At 30.8% G+C, this 19,970-nt stretch overlaps 1 protein-coding gene across 9 annotated transcripts; it reads right to left on the bottom strand.

The window, feature by feature from the left end:
• Nucleotides 1-188: 188 nt before the first annotated feature.
• Nucleotides 189-17,502, bottom strand: LOC106068290 (MORN repeat-containing protein 1-like). Of its 9 annotated transcripts, none has more exons than XM_013227597.2 (18): nt 17,403-17,502; nt 16,437-16,508; nt 15,383-15,592; nt 13,439-13,529; nt 12,501-12,521; nt 12,237-12,324; nt 11,831-12,038; nt 11,532-11,646; nt 11,199-11,275; nt 10,912-11,085; nt 9,748-9,936; nt 7,095-7,124; nt 6,401-6,424; nt 5,473-5,712; nt 3,877-3,939; nt 3,661-3,781; nt 2,667-2,731; nt 189-944 (listed from the first exon to the last, which is right to left on the bottom strand). In XM_013227597.2, exons 1-17 carry the CDS (start codon nt 17,470-17,472, stop codon nt 2,668-2,670), a joined length of 1,857 nt encoding a protein of 618 aa, XP_013083051.2. In that variant the 5' UTR covers nt 17,473-17,502; the 3' UTR covers nt 189-944; nt 2,667. The 9 variants fall into 9 exon arrangements, with proteins under 9 accessions (XP_013083051.2, XP_013083057.2, XP_013083052.2 ...); XM_013227603.2 differs by lacking the exon at nt 2,667-2,731 and adding an exon at nt 2,428-2,471; XM_013227598.2 differs by lacking the exon at nt 2,667-2,731.
• Nucleotides 17,503-19,970: the final 2,468 nt, after the last annotated feature.

Raw genomic sequence — 19,970 nt, 5'->3', positions numbered from 1 at the left:
CTGTTAATTTAATAATACCAGATAACTGGCTGAATTTTAAACTAATAGAAAATTTGTAAAAATCTTTTTAACATAGGTTCAATACAAGTAATTATGTTTTGTGGGCTGTCATTTTGTATTTCATATGAGCCTATTTATACATACTTTTGTTGCCAGTTGTTTTTATAGGAACTGCATAATGTCAAATCATTTTTAGAAATATCACTTAGTATGTTTTTATTTAAGGACAGTCATTCAAATAAAGTTTTACAGGCATTTAAAAAAATAAACTATTAAACAGCACATTTAGAGGCTATAATTTGTATTTTTTTTTTTAATTATAGAAATTTATAATTCAAAAATTCAATTTTCTGACAAGTTTTCTGTCATTTTAATTAGAATTAGATTGACAAAAATTAAGTAGAGTTACAGAGTTACCATCTTTTCTTTTTTTTTTTTTTTTCTAATTTAAAGTTTTATTTACTCCTTTCTCCCATTGTTTTTTCCTTACACTATTGTGAATCTATTTGAGTGATGAATCTAATTGAAGATTCTTTTCTTCTTCGATCAGAGATTTTTTTTGTAAAAAATGTTAATTGCTAACACTAAGGGGAGAGTTGTATATAGCAACAAGGATGAAATCAAATTATGGCAGTTGACCTAGATTTGTTGAAAATATAAGTTAAAACAGACTGAGACTCTCTGGAGGATTATAAACAATGTGACAAAAATATGAAATAGAAAAACAATATGTACATCATATCAAATAAGAGTTTTCAAGCATTAAACAGATTTGTGCTATTCATTACCCAAATACCCATCGATGTTTTTAATTATATAGATGATAAAACATTTGAAGCACATTCACTAATTCTTAAAATGTTTATAATTCGACTTTTTTCAAGACATAGTTCATTCAGTTTGTTTGATGCATAGACATGGCTATGAACCTCTGTGTATCCCACCTGCAAGTAAAAAATAGTCATATTAAAATACATTTGAACACAGCAGGCCTTTTAGATAATAGGATTGCCCATCAAAACAAAATGGCGACTAACCAGCTATTACAAAAATTATATATGCTGAGTTCTGGTAATTTAAGCTTACATTTGTCTAGCTCTTTTAGAAGTCTTGGGAATAAAAATGCTCTAGCTATGTATGTATATTGAAATATTATGAGTAAAAGTATTCATAGTAAAAGTATTCATAATAAAAAGCTGTTTTAATTTTCAACCATTTTGAATTAGACAATGGGTTATCTTAATTTTGTTTATCTATTTATCCTAAAGATCTTTTGAAGCAAAGCTATACTAAAATTTGGCATTCAGATTATACCAATAACGGTAGCTAATATTTATTTGCACATTACTAATCATTTCATTTAAGTGTTAGTTTCAAAATTGAATAATTCTTATAATCTGAAACTACCTAAATTACAAATATAATTAAAAAATACAAATGTAATTTAAATTGTTTTAAGGTTCATTGATACTCATGTTCTAAACCTTAATGATTTCACATATTTACTAAATTATATTTTTCATAAAAGAAAAAAGATGTTTACTTACAGTAAAGAATTGAAAAATAAAATTGGATAAATTACAAAAAAAAAAAAGTATAAACTTAAGATTTGGAAATGGGCAAATGTGATGTTTTAAAACCAGAAAATTCTACAAAATATTAAAACAAACTGGAAGAGAACTAGATTTTATGTGATAAACTATGAAAGTTGTATAAATAAAATAGTTAAATAAAATTTGTGAAGAAGATAATTCTCATTGAATTAATTAAGGTGAATGGAAGAGATAGAAAAGAAATTCTATTCACAAATATTTTCAAAAAGAATTTTAAACTCTTGATAAAGTCAATGTTTCTGCTAACGCACAACTATTATTTAGTTGAACAATATTCTTCAAATAAAATTAAGAGTTGAGGGTATGTCTTAATATTTAAAGTAATAATTCCTACAGTTCAGTTTAAAAAATACTTAATTTATAACAGATTTTGCCTTTGTATAGTAAAGTTTTACTCTATACATTAATGGCAAATTTTATTATGAAAGAAATCCTTGTATTGTAATTAAATAATAATGTGTAAGGAAATGGGTTTCCTTGAAGTGTTATATATGTACACACATTTAAAAAAAATCTCTATTTATTCCTAGACATAAATATACATTTCTTTAATAAATATGTCATTTAAAAAAAAAACATTCTTATTTTGTAAAAGGAGTAAAAGGGGGGAAAAGTAAAAAGATCTACAAAGAAGAGAAAGTTATAATTATAGTATACCAAATAAAAAAAAAGGGCTATGTTTAAATATGAAGAAGGAAACTGAACTAGAGCTACCACTTTTAATTCAAATTGAGTCAATGAATCTATTATATCTAGGCAAGAGAAGATATTAAATCTATAACTACAAGAGCAGAATCAGATACTACAGGCATACACATTTTACTGTAATGTAATGGCAATCATTTTGAAGTTTTCTTCCTGGGAAGTACAATTTTAGAGTATGTTGAAATAACTTTTTTAAATTGACATAAACTAATGAAAGCAAAATAAAAGAAAACAGTGAAGAAATAAATGCAATTGAAATGTTAGATTTCTAATTTTAAACTGCAAATAACTGTGTGATAGTAACGTGTTAAAATAAACCAGTGATGCAAACATAGAACATTGTCTAGCCTCAGAGAGCGTAAGTAGAATCTTTCTCATCATGCTCTTCATCTTCAGATGCCTCTAAAATGCCTCTTTTTTTTTTTAAATACATACATACATTAAAAATAAGTTATGTTAAACTCCAAGTAAGTCTAATAAAATTGATATTTACATAAACACTTAAATTAATATTCATTTATAAAATAGCATTTTAAAATTAAAAAAAAAAAAAGATATTCTAACAAATGTACAATCTTTATTTATAATCATCAGAAATGTTTCTAATACATTGTGAAACTGTAATTTGGTAGATGAATGAATAAACATGCTTGGGTGTTGTTCTTTCAAATTCTTGAGCCTTTTATAAGCTTTAAAAAATACAAATCTTGTTCACAGATAACAAAATTACAGGAATGTACACTGAAAATTAGAGTGCAGTTAGCATGTTATAAGTCTGATAGCATGGAAAAAACATCTGACCTTTACCAGCATCACAAAGCAAACATTGATGGCTATGCCATCAATTAAATCACACAACAAACATTTGGTGGCTATTGCCATTGTCTCTAGTATCAATTAAATCACACAAACAGTTGGTGGCTATGGTCATTGTCTGTAGTATAATTAAATCACACAACACAAAAATTTGATGGCTATGGTCATTATCTCTAGTATCAATTAAATCACACAACAAACATTAGATGACTACTTTAGTATCAAATCACACAACAAACATTTGGTGGTCATTGTCTCTAATATCAATTAATTCACATACACAACAAACATCGTGAATAAACATGACATGCAACATGTAATAATAACAGCACTAAGATACCAAGGTTATTAAGAGGAGAAGGTGAAGAAAACCTTTGTACCTTAGTGATGATATTATTATAATATGTCATGTTTATTTATAACTTGTGTCAGCTTTAAAAGCTTCAAACTCCATTTATATAAAAAAAAACAACATTGGTAGCTATTGTCATTAGTCTCTTGTCTATTTATTTAATTAATTACTTACTTAGGTTTTTTGGTGACAGTTTTCTTCTTTTGATTTAACTGTAATAGGAGGAAGGCTGGTTGCATTGTTTTACCAAGGAAAGGTGGGTTGGTCACTTCACGAACAATCAAAACATATTCACCTGGAGGAAGAATGGTTGGAGAAAAATTCAAGTTAAGCAATAAGCATGATCAGTTTTAAAATCATGAACCAACATTACATCAAGTATTGGATTACCTGGTCTGGCTATTGTTTCATAAATTTCTTTCTCAGGCACAATTTGCTGGGAACTTTTCTTTTCTGTTGTCCACACCAAGTTTAAAGGAATAAAAACAGATATGAATAGGGAAAAGTATTTTTTAGAATATAGATTCAATATGAATATAAAGTTTTTGGTGTTTTTTTTTGGTAGTATTTTAGTTGTCAGATTTTGTATTCTTGTTGTTTTGAATCAATGCAACAACAAACAAGAAAACATAAAAATACTTTTAAAAAACAACTAAGTTTATATTATATATAAAGCTTTTATTAATCGTAGTTGTATCAATTATTTTGGATCAGTCATGTTATTAAATTTGTAATAAATCTAGACTAACAATAATAAATCTGTGGGATTAGAAATATTTTTACCAATAGTAGTTGTTAAGCTTAACTTCATGCTTTTAAGTTTCTCAATATGCTTTGATCCTAGCACTTGTCTGGACCATTTGGGAAAAGGGTGGGGGGTGAAAGAAGGTGGTTTCTGTGTGAATATTACAGTGATTGCTTTTAAAATGCATTTATAAAAAAAGACAACACTGTACCAGAGAAGTGCTTATGAAAATAGAAGGTTTTAAAGTCATCTATTGTTAGTTTCAAATTTAAATGCAACATATAAAGGGACTAATTCAACTTATACCACCTTATCAGTCAAGTATAATGTCTTTCCCTTGTTAGAGATACCAAACACAATAATTAATTATCAATAACTATTAAACTAATTGGTTAATTTGTTTTATTCTTGTTTTATCAGGTAAAAGAAACAAGTGAGCAAAATTTCAGCTTGATCCAAGACTGGGTGTGGGGGAAATAACATGTACAAACTTTTTACCACAAAGAGTGAGTTGATATAAGCTTTGTAAAAAGTCATAATAATTTAAATAGTCAACATTAAATCTGCCTATCTTTAATGTCTTTTGCCAAAATTTTGCTTTAAATTTGTATTCTACATGACCAGGAAGGTGTAAAAAAAAAAAAAGTTAAAGCTGATTTCTCTCGCTTAAGTAAAAAAGAAAATAAACAAAAAAATGTGAATAAAAATTTTTACAATTGGTTTTGGATTAAATTTTTTTAAAAATACTAATAGGTTTTATTTTATGCACATATACAATAAGGGACCATATGTGACTTTTTAAATTCCTTTTTTTTCCAACTGTAACTCCATCAAAGTTTCTTTACTTTTTATTTGCTTGGTTTTTAGCATGTTCTTAACTATTTGAAAGATAGCTTACATTATTCTAAACAACATTTAATTCTATATAGAACATATCCCTGATTTCCATGGCTTGTCACGAACAAAATATTGTATTCTTAAGCAGGTCAATACTGAATGAAATGAACTATTAAAAAAATGACTGTACAACTGACAGAAAAGTTTAAATTGTAATTTGTTTAGTTGTTGTTTTTTTCTGCAAATATACAAGCACAAGCAATAATATTTTAGGATTTCAAGAAAGACATAAGTAGAGACAAAAAGTGCTTATAAATTCAGAACAAGAAAATTCCACTGAAATAAAATAAAAATAAGTCATTTAAAACGTAGAACAGCAACTGCCAACTGAATTATTATTCAACCTTTGGATGCAAGGCTGTGATGGGAGCCCAGATTTGATTCATCCCCCTCTTCAATGAACACATTGTCTCCTTCTTGTAGATCATTGTTTTTGATTGAGTCTTCTTTCTGTAGACGGTTGTTAGTTATGTCATCAGAGTCTTGAATGCTAGAGGAACTTTCATTGTGGTAATTTTCTGGGTTTTCAAATGGAAGTGTTTTCAGCTCACTGTCCTCTTCTTCTTCATCTTCCATTAGATTCACTGGAAGAATTAGTACGACATGAATCACTCGTTCCTATATACACATTTTATATTAGATTCACTGAAGAGTTGTCCTGAATGACTCATTTCTATCTATACACTTTATATTAGATTCACTGAAAGAGTTGGCATGATTCAGTCACTTCTATCTACACATTTTATAGTTAGCACTAAAACAAACAGTAGGTGTAGTGACTGACTGGTAAAGCTATTGGCTTCAAAACCAAAAAGTCTCGGGTTCAAATCTCTGTGAAGACTGGGATTCTGAATTTCAGGATTTTTAGGACACCACATGTCCACCCAACTCTCAACTCTAATGGGTACCTGACATTAGGGAAAATAAAGGCAGTAGGTTGTCGTGGTGGCCTCATGACACCCTCCTTAACTTTTGACCATAGAAATAGATTATGTTTACATCTTCTGCCCTATAGATTGCAAGGTCTGAAAGGGGTACTTTACAAAATTAGTTGCACAAATATGATAATTGAAAGTGTTTTCATTTTAGTTGGTTTGATTTAATTGATAAGGGACTATTTTTTACAATCAGGTCACAATCATTATGTATCATTCCAACATTAGTGTTGAAAAAAAATTCCTCCTTGGAATTAAGAAAACATTAAGAATATTTGGAAATCTTTTATTATACTCACAAAATGTAAAGACAAAGTTTTAAAAAATAAAGAATTACCACTTTCTGTTCTTTCTTGTGTTGCTAAAGAATTTAAAAATAAAAATGATAAAAAATAAAAACAAGATTAACATTAATGTTTTAGCAAAAGGAAAATACAAGAACAAATTTTATTTATGACTAATGCTACCTAGTAGAATATGTGCTACTTCTTTATTTAAAATAAAACATTTAAATTTATATCATGCTAAGCTTTATTTATGCTTTCATAAAACGTGAAATATTATCTTGTTAGCCTAAATAAGAAAATGTATGCAAATGATTGGTAATAATATAAGAAGGTATTATCTTCTTATCTTATCTTATATAATACAGACATTACTTCAAAAAGGAAGATTACGTCCTACGCGTCATGCATTTAGTCATGCATATTAACCAATGACTTAAATTCTGCCAAGTCACTGGTTTTCCTGACTAGCTCAGGCAACCCATTCGATGCTCTAATAGCACTAGGGAAGAAGGAGTATTTGTACAAATTTGTCTTAGCATATGGGACGAGGAATGTGCCTTTATCTTTGTGTCTTTCAGAGTATTTTATTAAATTTAAATTTCTAAGCTTTATAAACTAATTTTAATAAAAACACAAACCAAAATGATAAATTAACTAAATTATAATTACAGTAACAAAGTAAAAAAAAATGAATTTTTTTTTTTCAACTGGTAAGTAAACAAACATTAGTTCTTAAAAAATTACCCATTTCATCAGTGATTTCTTTCATAATTTCTAGATTGAATAATAAAATTTAACTATAAAATTATTTTAGTGCAAGCATCAACTGACAAATCATTACAAACATTGCAAACTGTATTTGTCTTGTTATAAAAAATTGTGATTAAAATAAAAAAAAAAAAAATTCTATAAAATATATTTCCATGATTAAAGCATATAAGAAGCAAAGAAGTTTCATGATCAATGCACAATTTCAAATGTTTGTAACATACAAACAGTATTAACAAAGAAATGGTAGAATAAAATGGTAGCATAACAAATCATACTGAAACACTCCTCAGAACACTAAAAGTTGATTTCCCACAAATAAGTGTTTGGCTGGATTTCTTCTTCCTCACTCTATCATTAAGCAATCAACATTCCAATAGAATGTTTGTCAGTAATGGAGGACTGAATGTAGATTTCTTGTTATTAAGCAATCAGCATTCCAATATAATGTTTGTCAGTAATGGAGGACTAAATGTAGATTTCTTGTTATTAAGCAATGGAATTTCAAATAACTGCTTGGTACTTGTAAGGGTATGGCATGCAACTTTCACAGGATATATTCTGAGGACTTCTATCTTCCAATAGGGATAATTATTTTTTAAAAGCAGGTCCATTGATATCCAGTCCACCTACTGGGTTCTCTTATTCTAACTCTCCAAATCTCTTTTGTCCAGTGCTATCCTATTCATCTGGTTGTAGGTGGATTTAGACAAGGCATTCTTAATTAGGATTGAGCAAGTTAAGAACTAGTAGGAAGAATGAAAGTTAGGGAGCCATGAAGAGCTAAATAACTTTTGTTTTCTTCATTAGTAATACCAGATAAGGTGGCACCCTGAGTTCTAAGTTGTTAAAACTGTGAAAAATATTTTCAAATAAGCACAAATGTAGATCTATCAAAAGTATTTAAGCATATTAACAAACAGGCAACAGGAAATGTTACAAGCAAAAATTTTAATCTTAAAGGTAAATTAGTGCAGTTATTATATGCTTTTATTGTTTATTAGAAGCATAAGAATTTGAATTATTGACAAAGTAAGAGAGTGTTTTTTTTTTAAATAGTACAGTCTTGCATCAAAGTATCTCACACAGATTTAATTCAACAAAGATTGTTGTAATTGCAAAGAACAAATATGTTTACATTGTAGGCCTATATTCGTTAGTTTTTCCAATCATAACATTTTAGTAAAGGAAACATACCATCTGTGAAATAAAACATATATTTTTTGAAAGACGAACTCTTTCAGTTGTTACAGTTCTTTACTTCAAGTTGAAAGTATTTGATAAAAATATTTAAAAAAAATAACCAATCTCTAAGTAGATTTGTTTTTATTGCACAAGACAACATTTTCACAAGATAATTCATTCAATTTATGACCTAATTCTTTAATGTTAATTCTACTACAATAACTTTCAATTATTTGCAAGTGTATATGGTGTTTAATTAACAAAGGTAAATAATTACATAAAACTATTATTGACTTTCAAACTCACAATTGGTAAATAAATTTTATCCAAAGCCTCAGTATTCTCTTAATTTTTTTTTAAAGTCAGATAATTGCAAGAGATACTAATTTGCTTATGTTTTCAGTCCCTTTTCATGCCCATATTTTGAGATCCTTGATCATTTGGTCACTTCTGCATTTAAACTAATATAAAAGCTCTTAAATTTAAATAGTTTATACAACATACAGAGATTGGGGATAGGAAAAATTATTTGTTATATCAACCAATATCCAGTGTCTTTGCACTATTGACACATAGAAGATATATGGCAGGTGCATGCCAGATGAAACTATTCTTATGGGTATAATCCTTACAGAACCTGACAAAGAAACAAGATCAAAGGGATGTCCAAGATTAACTAACAGGGATGCCTGCAAGAGGCACTTAAGAACTATGGCTGTTAATGAATATATGTGGGAGGATATTGGAGAACATGGAGACTGTGTGCACTGGTAGAGTCCTAGCAGAGAGCAAAAAGACTAAGGCACCCTTAGACAGGAGGAAGAGGATGAAATCTTCCCTATGAATCGTCCTATGGATTGCCCTAAGAAGAATTCATTCTTATGCATTAGCTTTGGCAAGGTCTGCTTACCCAGAATTAGTCTATAAAATCATAGCAGAGTATGACCCTATTTATGAAGATGCAAGCAGCACTATTAATTTATCTGGGCATATCCATAGTCTCTCAAGTCATGTGGAGCCATATAAATGTATATATTATTTGTGCACCAATATTTCATTAGCATATTCTCTGAAATCAGCTGGGAAAAAGAGGCACTGGATAGATCCACAGGGAGAGCAAGCATAAAGGAAGGGTCCTGGATTGCAGATGGCATACACACCAGAAATAGAAGGAAGGGTGAAAGTTTAACAGCACCTGGTGATTACAGATTACAGCCAGTGACTGCAGCTGTGTATCAAGGATTGGCCTTTTTAGTCACATGAGAAGTTGCCAAGGGAAAAGATAATCTCATAAGACATAAAATGCCACAGATTCTCTGAAGTAATAGTCAAATGCTAGTGCTTAGTCATGAGGACAATAAATTGATCTTTCAAAATGTAAACAACTGTGAACTGTTATCTACATTGTGGTCTTGTTTTTACTAATTACAATTGTCTCATTTACCTATTTTTTCTTTACTCAGTTTCTTTGTCTTTTTTGCTTCCTCTTCCCTTTTAAGTATGACAAATGGTCGGTACATGGGAGGAGGTGGTGCCAGCTGTAAATTGAGCCACTCACAAATCCCATTGGTGGTGACTTTATTTTGAACTTGTGGTGCCATCTGAGATACTTCCTCAAATTTAGTTTCTTTTTCTGTTATAAAACAAGAAATAAGTAATTTTAAAATAAAACATCTGCAAGACTAAATTCATAACACACTTATACACCCATAAATTAAGAATGTTAAATTGACTTAAACAATGCAGAATTTGCAAGTTTTAATAAATATTGACAACAATAAAAGCAAAAAATCAAACATAAGGCATATAAATTAAGCTAGCTAGGAGTAATGGGGAATGGCCACTTCCTGACCAAACTTGCTGTCAATATGGCACTTAACTGAGATTACCAGTGAAAAGAAATAAGGGTTGAAATGCAAGAGGAAAGCGACCAATAAACCTGCAGCAGAAGGATTTAAATGTAGTCAACATGTTGTGTTAGTTAGAGATATCTGGTTGAAGAAATGTGCTCCTCAAGAAGTCAAGTACTGGTAACTCAACATAAAAAAATAAATATTTTGGACTGGAATTTTTTTATGAAATAAATATAAAAAATGTTTATTAAATGGAAAAACTATATGTATAGCTTGAGACTAAAATAATTTTTAAGATAAGCAGAATTTTAATTTACCAAAATGTCTTTAGCACCCAATAAAATGTTGCTAAATTTTTGTTTTTTTTCTTACAACTTTGTATTTTATGAAAAAACAAATCTTAGCTAAATGAAGTTAAAATAGAGATCTGGCTACTAAATGGGATGTATGGATAAGTAGCATAAACTGCTTGGAAAATTATCAATAGGGCTCAAGTTAAAAACTTGAGTTTTTTTTGCTGAGTGCTTAAAGGCAGCATGGAAACCTTCTCCCTGATACCCCCTCCTCCCACAGGTGCAAATAAAAGTATGGACTATATAGCACACTGAGGATGCTATAAGATGAAAAATGTGCTATTCAAAAGACATTTTTAAAAGAACTGTTGTAAATTGACATTTCTTAAAATCTAAAGTGAATATAAACATTTGAAAACTAAATAATCAAATTAATTATAAAATAATCCATTTTTCATTTACCTCTTACAGTCTCTGTAACTTGTTCTGGTAACTTATTTGATTCATCAGAAATAATGGAGTCCACTTTTTTAACTTCCTCAACAGTTTCACGGCTTTCAGTTTCCTGAAGTTCTTTTGCAGACTCACTAAGCCTAACTTCATCTGTATCCTGATTCTCAGCAGAGTTATCTTCAGCTGGTCCATGATAGATATGATCAAGCTGTACGTTTTGTTTATCAAAGTTATCAAAAATAATGAGAATAGGATAAACACTAAACTAGACAATAAAAAAAATGTTAAGATCTGACCTTCTTCATCTATTTTAGTTGTGTCTTCTAGTTCTGGGAGCTGGTCAGAGATAGGATAGGGAACCACATCATAGCCACTAAATTAACAAGAAAAACAAATCTCATCTCATTAGTGTTAGTTAATACCATAGATATTATATTGATGTCATTTATGTGTTATTCATTTTATCTAATTGAAATGTCAAAGTTAAAAGCTGAAGGTTGCAATGCTCTAAGAGTAGATTATTTTTAGGTAGGTAATAACATTTCTAGTTAGGCAGTTCATTAATTGCATGTTTAAAATTTTCTATTGTTTTTAAAGCCAAGTTTGTATAACATTTCTATTGAACTCACAATGGTGTATGAATAGGCTGCTCTTTAAAATCTTCAATCATATCAAAGAAAGAGGAACTTTCCACTGGTGGAGTATACTTAAACCCTGCCAAGAGCTGTAACTCTCTCCCATGCTCTTAAAGATTTAAAAACAGTTTTTTTTTATTATTTTATCAGTATTTCATAAACTACTTATAATAAAATAAAGATTACAAATACTTTTTTTAGATTAAAATATAAAAAGTGTTTTATTATTATTTTTTAAAATTTAGCTACTACAAAATGTTTTTAATTGTTTAAATATCTTTATGTTCACTGACCTATGACAAGTTCATCATCATCATTTCTACATTCCACATGAATAGAAAACAATTGACCTTGTTGTAGAACCAAGGATGACTCACACAAGATGACAATTTTTGTTGCCATTTTTTCAGGGAAACCATTCAGCCACAGGCCACGATAATATATCCCAGAGGCATGGGATATTTTACCCTCCCCATGAAACAAATCATTAACAAAATTGCCCTGAAGAAAATTAAGTACAGATTTCTTGCGTAAATCTAAAAAATGTCTAAAAAAAAACAGATTGGGATTACCATTTTTAGAATAGTTTTCATATTGAAACATTTAATAAATTTTCTTCTTTTTTTCATAATTGGCTTTAAAAATAATATTATTGTGATAGTTTATTTAGAATTATACTAAGTGTGTTGTTATCACTACCTCATAATGTGAGCCGTCTGCACACCACAAATGACCTTGACCATTTCTTTTATCTTGAATCCAATGCCCTTCGTACTTATCACCATTACTGACAAAAGATATTTAAAAAACACTATTTAGTGACAAAGAAAAAAAAATTAAGAATACTTTATTGAAAGAATTTAAAAAATTAAATACTATATTTACATTTTTTTTCCTAAATTTAAAACATGTTAATGAAATCAATGAAAAGAAAAAAAAACAACAATGCAAAGAATCATTTACCTGAGTTTTTGATACGAGCCACTGTGATGATAAAAAAAAATCAGACAGCAATAAAAGCAAAAGGATTATAACTGTTCAGCTGATGTTACATTAAATGTTGATACATGTATGGGAAACAGGTGCATTTAGTATTTACAAAAAATGTGCTTAGTGTGCTAAGTGTGTTAACTATTGTGCATGTGCAGCCAATACACAGTAAGCAAAAGTAAGAAACTTTTCAAGACCTTTATATCAAGGGAGATGACTAATATAAAAGTAGGAAGATTTTTCCTTTTAAAGGAAAAAGAGGTTTTAAAGGATATGGAGCTAGTTGAGGTGTTCAAGTCTTAAGAATATGGAGCAAGTTGAAGTGTTCAAGTCTTTAAAATATTGAGCAAGTTGAGGTGTTCAAGTCTTAAGGATTTGGAGCAGGTTGAGGTGTTCAAGTCTTAAGGATATGGAGCAAGTTGAGGTGTTCAAGTCTTAAGGATTCAGAGCAAGTTGAGGTGTTCAAGTCTTAAGGATTTGGAGCAAGTTGAGGTGTTCAAGTCTTAAGGATTTGGAGCAGGTTGAGGTGTTCAAGTCTTAAGGATATGGAGCAAGTTGAGGTGTTCAAGTCTTAAGGATTCAGAGCAAGTTGAGGTGTTCAAGTCTTAAGGATTTGGAGCAAGTTGAGGTGTTCAAGTCTTAAGGATTTGAGCAAGTTGAGGTGTTCAAGTCTTAAGGATTTGGAGCAAGTTGTGCATAACTCAAAAGGTTGTGTTTTAGGTTATTGAAATAACAAAATACAAATGCAACTAATCTAATTTGTTGCCACAATTTAAGTGTTGTAACATATTTTGTGCAAATGACTAACAGTGATTGTACCTCACACCAGCTGTAACTACTAGAGGCTACATTTGGGTTGTTGCTGTGCTCTTGTGCATGCATTAAAAGATCTGACTACAAAAGTAACTTACTCATAATTCTGTTTTCCCTCCCCATCTCTCATGTCTTCATAAAATGTGCCTTCATAAATTGATTTTTTCTGTGTCCATAATGTACCGAAACCTAAACGAATTAATTTACCAATGATATATTAGTTTTAATAATTTATACAATACAAGTTTGCCTAAGGGGAGATTTTATATATATGTTTATGTATTCAAAGTATTTACTCTTAATTGGAGCTACAAAATATATTTTATCTTAACAAATACTATAAAAAAAAAAAACAACTATCTATGGCCTCATTCAGTCTTGAAGTGACTATGATTCATCACATAGAAATGATATGAATGCTAGAGCATCAGGTATAGTCAGAATAATGTTATCCACACAGCTGTTTCCCCCTCTCCACCCAACTGATGAGTCCAAAGGAATGGCAAGTGCTGATACAGTTTGGGACTAGTGGTGTTGCAAGTTCTACCAGACCCGGCTACACTATTCTGCCTCAACAAGGCACTCCCGTGGAAACAATTACTAGTCCATGCGCCTGGAATGCCGGATACGTCGGAAATAGCAATGTCTTACATAGGCATTGACTTGGACCTCTTCCAGACAGAATGGTTTGTTTAAGCAGGCTTAGATGCTTAGATTTTGAAGAGCCTTCAACTCAACTCCTTTGACAATCAAATGGTTCTGCCAGAGTGTAGCAATGTGTCAACAGCTCCTGATTTTTGTGCAGAGTTGACTCCCGAAGCCTTTTCCATGTTTGGGTATAGCTGCAAGGCAGCAGAGGTTTGAATTAGTCTAGGCTAACTAGCCCCTCCTACCCGAAGCTTACTGGTTTTGGTGCCAGTTACTTTCCTTTGAAGCTTTTCCTGTTAGTGAAAACAGTTCTGCTGGACCCCATATCTGAGCCACAAGTGAAAGCCAGGAATTGGACTGGTTGTCAGATGCTACTTGAGACACATGCCATTGGAAGCATTTTATAGGTAGAGCGAGTGTTAATATCCATTACAGCAATAACAACCTTGTGGAGCCAAGACAGAACTATAATATTATGATAAAACCTTTTTGAGTAAATAAATAAAATCATAAATTCAATGATTCATAGTCCACTTTCCAAAACATTTACCAAGCACTCCCCCCCCCCCTTAACCAAAACATTTATGTTTGTGCTTCAATTAGTGTTTTACAACATCACAATTGTGGATGCACATTCTCCTTAAAAAAAGGTGGTGGAGACCTTGTTTAACACTTGTAGAGACAAATGAGATTTTCGTTTTGAAATTTTTATGCAAATTTATAAGGCAGTGAGTCTCAAACTTTTACCAGCAATGCCTCTTCCCCTCAAACCAAAAACATTCTGTTCACACATTAATTTGCCAGCTGAAGTTTTACAGTAGAGCCCCAGTGCCAAACATCCTGCATTCTGCTGAGCTTAAAAAGAAAAATTTCTCCTGGATTCTACTAGTAAGAAGTGTGCTGGTTAAAAAAGTAAGTATGAGCTGATTCCTAATCATCCTCATGTTCAGTAAGATGTCTATTAGAGAAACTGCTTTGATTAAGCAAAAGAAGGATGGTTCATCACTTGGGAGAAATTTAACTTTCTTAATGTTAGAAAAAATGGCTAGACTCTAGAATGGCATTCATGCATTCATGACTTTGTATCAAAATGTCTTCTTCAAAAGAACATTTCAAATAGATCTTGGTGCAGATACCTTTTACAAAAACAGTTTGAAAGATTCTTCATAGAAGATGAATGATATGACTTAATTTAACTTTTAAGGATTGGTAGTAACATCATTTTTACTACATTAATATTCAAGTATGGATTTATAATTACTACGCAAATACAAAAAAAAATTTCTCCCTAAAAAAATTGACCACTTCAATCTGATGTATTTTAAATGTACTTTAAATACCAGTACTAGAGTACTGGGTTAACAAATCTGACAAAAAGCCAATATATAGCCTACCTTGACGTCTGTTTTTTTGCCACTGCCCTTTATAGACACTTCCATCTTTATAAGCCATCATTCCATTACCATGCATCTCCCCGCACAAAAACTCACCAGTATACTTGGCATTGGATGTAGCAAAGTATTTATAGCCGCTGCCAGTGATTTCACCTTTTGTGAACTGACCTTCATAAAATGTTCCATCTTTCATTAGCAGCTTACCATGACCTAAATCAAAAGCACCATGACCGAATTGTAAATTGTGCAGCTTAAGAAAATTATCACGTTACAAAAATTGAATTGAAATCTTTAAAGCAAAAATACTTAAACCTCCTCAGCTCAATATTTTTATTTGAATGAATTAACATTTGTTTAATAAGATAAGATAAGATAATCTATATTGGTCCAATCAAATGGAAATTCTGTTTGATTACAACTGACCACCTGAGCGTAACTACTGTAACAATAGCTATATAAATGCAAATGCAAGCAACATTCACACACAAAACACATACACACTCACAACCAGCATTTTATGAATTAGACTTTATATATATATATATATTTATATATACTATACTTTAACTCTTTGCTACCTTAACTAAAAAAAAAAAGAATATTTTTTATGTTGCAGTGAGATATAAATTTTACCAAGAACTTTATTTATTATTTGATTAAAACATATAAAACTTAAATTTTATTTTTTCTCAATGATTTAGAAAAATTAATTTAGTACTTACAAAGTGAAGCAGTTAGATGTCAATTAATTAAGAATTTATAATACACTAACTTTCAATTTGCTTTTTTCTCTTGTTTTCTTTTGTTGCATTTGGTGTATAACTGATATTATCAAAAGAAAGTTTTTACATGTACTTGTATGTGTGATAACAAGTTTTTACATGTACTTGTATGTGTGATAACGTTTTCTAATGTATTGAATTCCTTTTATTGACAAAGAAGATATCTATTTATTATTTAGTAATATTAATAAGTAAATAGGAAAGATCTCAGATGTAATGAATTGAAACAAGTTAAAAAGGATTCTATACATTTTAATACTTAAGTAGCATACCATGTTTTTTTCCATCCACCCACTCTCCATCATAGCGAAAAAACTGATTTTCATAAACATATGTTCCATATCCTGCAATTAAGATAGAAATTTATTTTTAAAAATTTAAACATATATTTAAACATCTATATGATATATGATAAAAGAAACAAAGATAAAGGCATATTCCTTGTTCCATATGCTAGGACAAATTTGTATGAATACTCCTTCTTCCCTAGTGCTACTAGAGCATAGAATGGGTTGCCTGAGTCAGCCAGGAAAACCAATGACTTGTTAGAATTTAAGTCATTTGGTTAACATGCATGACTAGATGCATGACACATAGGATGTAATCAACTTCTTTTTTTGAAGTAACATCTGACTCTGTATTTTGTAAGATAAGATAAGGAAAACCAATATCTATTATGACTTTGGCAAAGTTTAAGTCACTGATTAAAATGCATGAATACATTGACTAAGGGACACACATAGAAGCATAGGACATAATCATCTTCTTTTTTGAAGTAACGTCTCTATTTTATAAGATAAGATCTTATTATAATTATAAATTACAGATCTTAATGGTATTTCAAGAGTAGTTCGAATCTATTTATTATAAGACTAAAAGAGCACAAACTTTAATGTTGATAATTGATCTAGATCTGATTGCTAAATTAGTAAAATAATTTAAAAATAATAATAATCTGAATATAGATCTAGATCTAGTAGCCTATAATAAATCTAAATAATTTGAAAATCATGAAGCAAGAATAGCCGCAGGACGAAATGAAAAAAAAAAAGGGTTGTATTAGTATTAGTATTACGAGTATTACTATAACTATTACTATTTATTACTATTAGTTAGTATTACTAGGTCTAGAACAATCACTTTCTTTTTATTAGAGGCTATAAGATAATATTATTAATTTTAGCAGAATGAGAAAATAATAGATTAATACTGTTTATCAATATAAAAACAACAACAACCGTTTCGTAAATAATTAACTTTTTCTCCCAAGTATGGCTCTTTTCGTCGTTCTTTTGCGAAATCTGCCATATTGTTTTCATTAGAGACGGACGACAGAAATTTTACTTCGCACAGTTGCTTTACTGTAAAATGTTTAAAATTATTTTCTCAATGGACGTTACACATCTGTGTGGCTTACTTTTTTAAATCAAGGCAGGATTTTTGTGGAGGCCGTACAATTTTTCGAAAGCTTTAAATATCGACTTATGAATGAATATCTAAAACATGCTATATTTTAGATTATTTAAAAACAAAGAAATAGTCCAGAGTTCTTGTAAATTTAATCTCACTGCTTTCCTTTAAAAGAAAATAATTAATATGCATATTTTAGTTTTAAAAAGTGTATATAGATATATTTGAGTTTGTGGAGGTTAAGGTCCTTGGTAGACGCAAAATCGTAGGCCTAAAAATCAGGAGCTGTATTCAGTGGCGTCACTAGGGTCGGTGTCACCCGGTGAGGTTAGATCAGGGTGTCGACCGGCTATCAACTTTATCCACTTTTCCTAATAGAAATTCATTTTGTTGAACCAATACAGTAAGCTGCTTGCCTAGTTTCATCGATATTTATATTTTTAAAAAAGTAAAATTAGTCAATTCTATTTGAAAATCCCATTGTTTATGACATTTTTTCAATAGTTTTGCATATTTTACAATGCATATTATATTTATTAAAATCACATAAACATATTTCCTTTGTTAGACTTTTAGACGGAAGCGATATAACATTTTGCTGAGTTATTCAAACTTTTACTACCATCTAAAGGGGAAAATGTAAGCTTGCCGCTACCTTAATCATCTATATTGGTCTTGGGGAGCGTTTACACATCACATATCGAGGTCAGGGGCGAAGCCCCGGGCACCAAGAATTTTTCAGCATTTCTGAGCTTTAGAAACTCATTTTCCTTAAGCCTATCATTTACAAATTCTACTAGAAAGAAGTTTGCAAGTTTGGCTGTATTTTTTTAATCCGAGCTTGCTACAAGCGAAACTTCTTGATTACGGCATTTTTTGCTAGCGGTAAAAATACGACGAAAATGTTAGAAAAAAAGTTTCTGACCCGTGGAAATTAGAATATATTTCTACGTCTTTTGAGGGGCTTCTTTCTTGTGGAGTCCGAGGGTCTGTAGCCCCCTTAAATCCGGCACTGGAAATATATATAATATAGTTATATTTTAGATCTAAGTACATTTGTATTTAGGCCCTATTTATTTTATATGTTTCGGATGCTCCTCAGAGTATAAGATAATCACATCCTAGCCCAATTATCCCGTAGGACGGCAGGGGAAGGCGGCGACCAGTGTTCCAGCCCAGGACAATCAAATGACAGTTTGGGGCGCCTTTTACACAACCAGACAGCCATCATGTATAGTGCCTACGCTAGATCAGAGCGCACACCACATAACCAATCAGCCATGATACATAGTGCCTACGCTAGATCAGAGCTCATAGCACACAACCAAACAGCCATGATACATAGTGTGTTAAAAATCAAGTAGCATGTGTTTAAAGGAAAGTTGAACACTTTTCTTGTAGCCACCAAGGCTCTCAATGATGCATGCTGAAATCTATTTTTAACTGTCGTGATATATACCCCACACAAAATGACATCACTAAGTGTGGGTCACTAAAGTGTATCAAGAAAGATGTGTTGGGGGAGTGGTAGTGCAAATACAGATTATTTAAAGAAAAATGGTACGACTAGATAGATACCCAAAAATGATTTTCCGCAGGCATCATGTGATATTTCTCCTGGCAGTTACATTTTTCTAAAAATTGAAAAATCATGTTGTTTGATTTTCTGTAGAGCCTTCTCTTTGACTAACATTTCAGTTCATGTCCTATCATGCTTCTTGCTTAACGTAGGGATAAAGTTAAAGTCTAAGTATAGCACTATGAATAACAGGAGCCTCGTGGTGATCTTAACGTACCATTGTGTCAAACGTTCGCCTCCCATTTCCCATTTGTCCTATGTCCTATACTGTACTTTTACCGTTGTGACATGATCCCCATTCCTATTACTAGGCCAACGAATGATCCATATGGTAACCAATGTTTTGTGGTTAGATGAGTTGAAGATAAAAACATTTCTGTGATGTGACCAATGATAAGCGAGGTGCCATAAATATTAGGATCTATGGCTACATTAGATAGCTATGAGCAGGGTTTCACATGCTAATTTTTACTCATTTGTAGGTATTAGGAGGCGTTTTATTATAGTGCCCATGCATTTCTTTGTTAAACATTAGATCTACTTGTAGGCCTACCTAAAGCAGGAGGATTAACGCAGGTGTTGTTAGATAAAGAATACAAATTATGGATGGATGGAAAGAAAAAAAAAACGATCCTGGTAATAAATGACTTTGACAAAATGTGTCGGATACAACTAACGTGCAGACTGCTTGCTCCATAATATTGATTATGCTACATTAACATTGTCTAACATGACCCAGAAGACAAAGGGATGCTTTACTTGGAATTAAAAGGTAACTCTGTATAAAAATCACAATTTTATGTTATGGTTTCTATTT

This window comes from Biomphalaria glabrata, chromosome 7 (genome assembly GCF_947242115.1).
Source record: "Biomphalaria glabrata chromosome 7, xgBioGlab47.1, whole genome shotgun sequence".
Classification (NCBI taxonomy): domain Eukaryota; kingdom Metazoa; phylum Mollusca; class Gastropoda; family Planorbidae; genus Biomphalaria; species Biomphalaria glabrata.
Note: the sequence above shows the minus strand (reverse complement) of the source record. Positions and strands in the feature narration are given on the sequence as shown.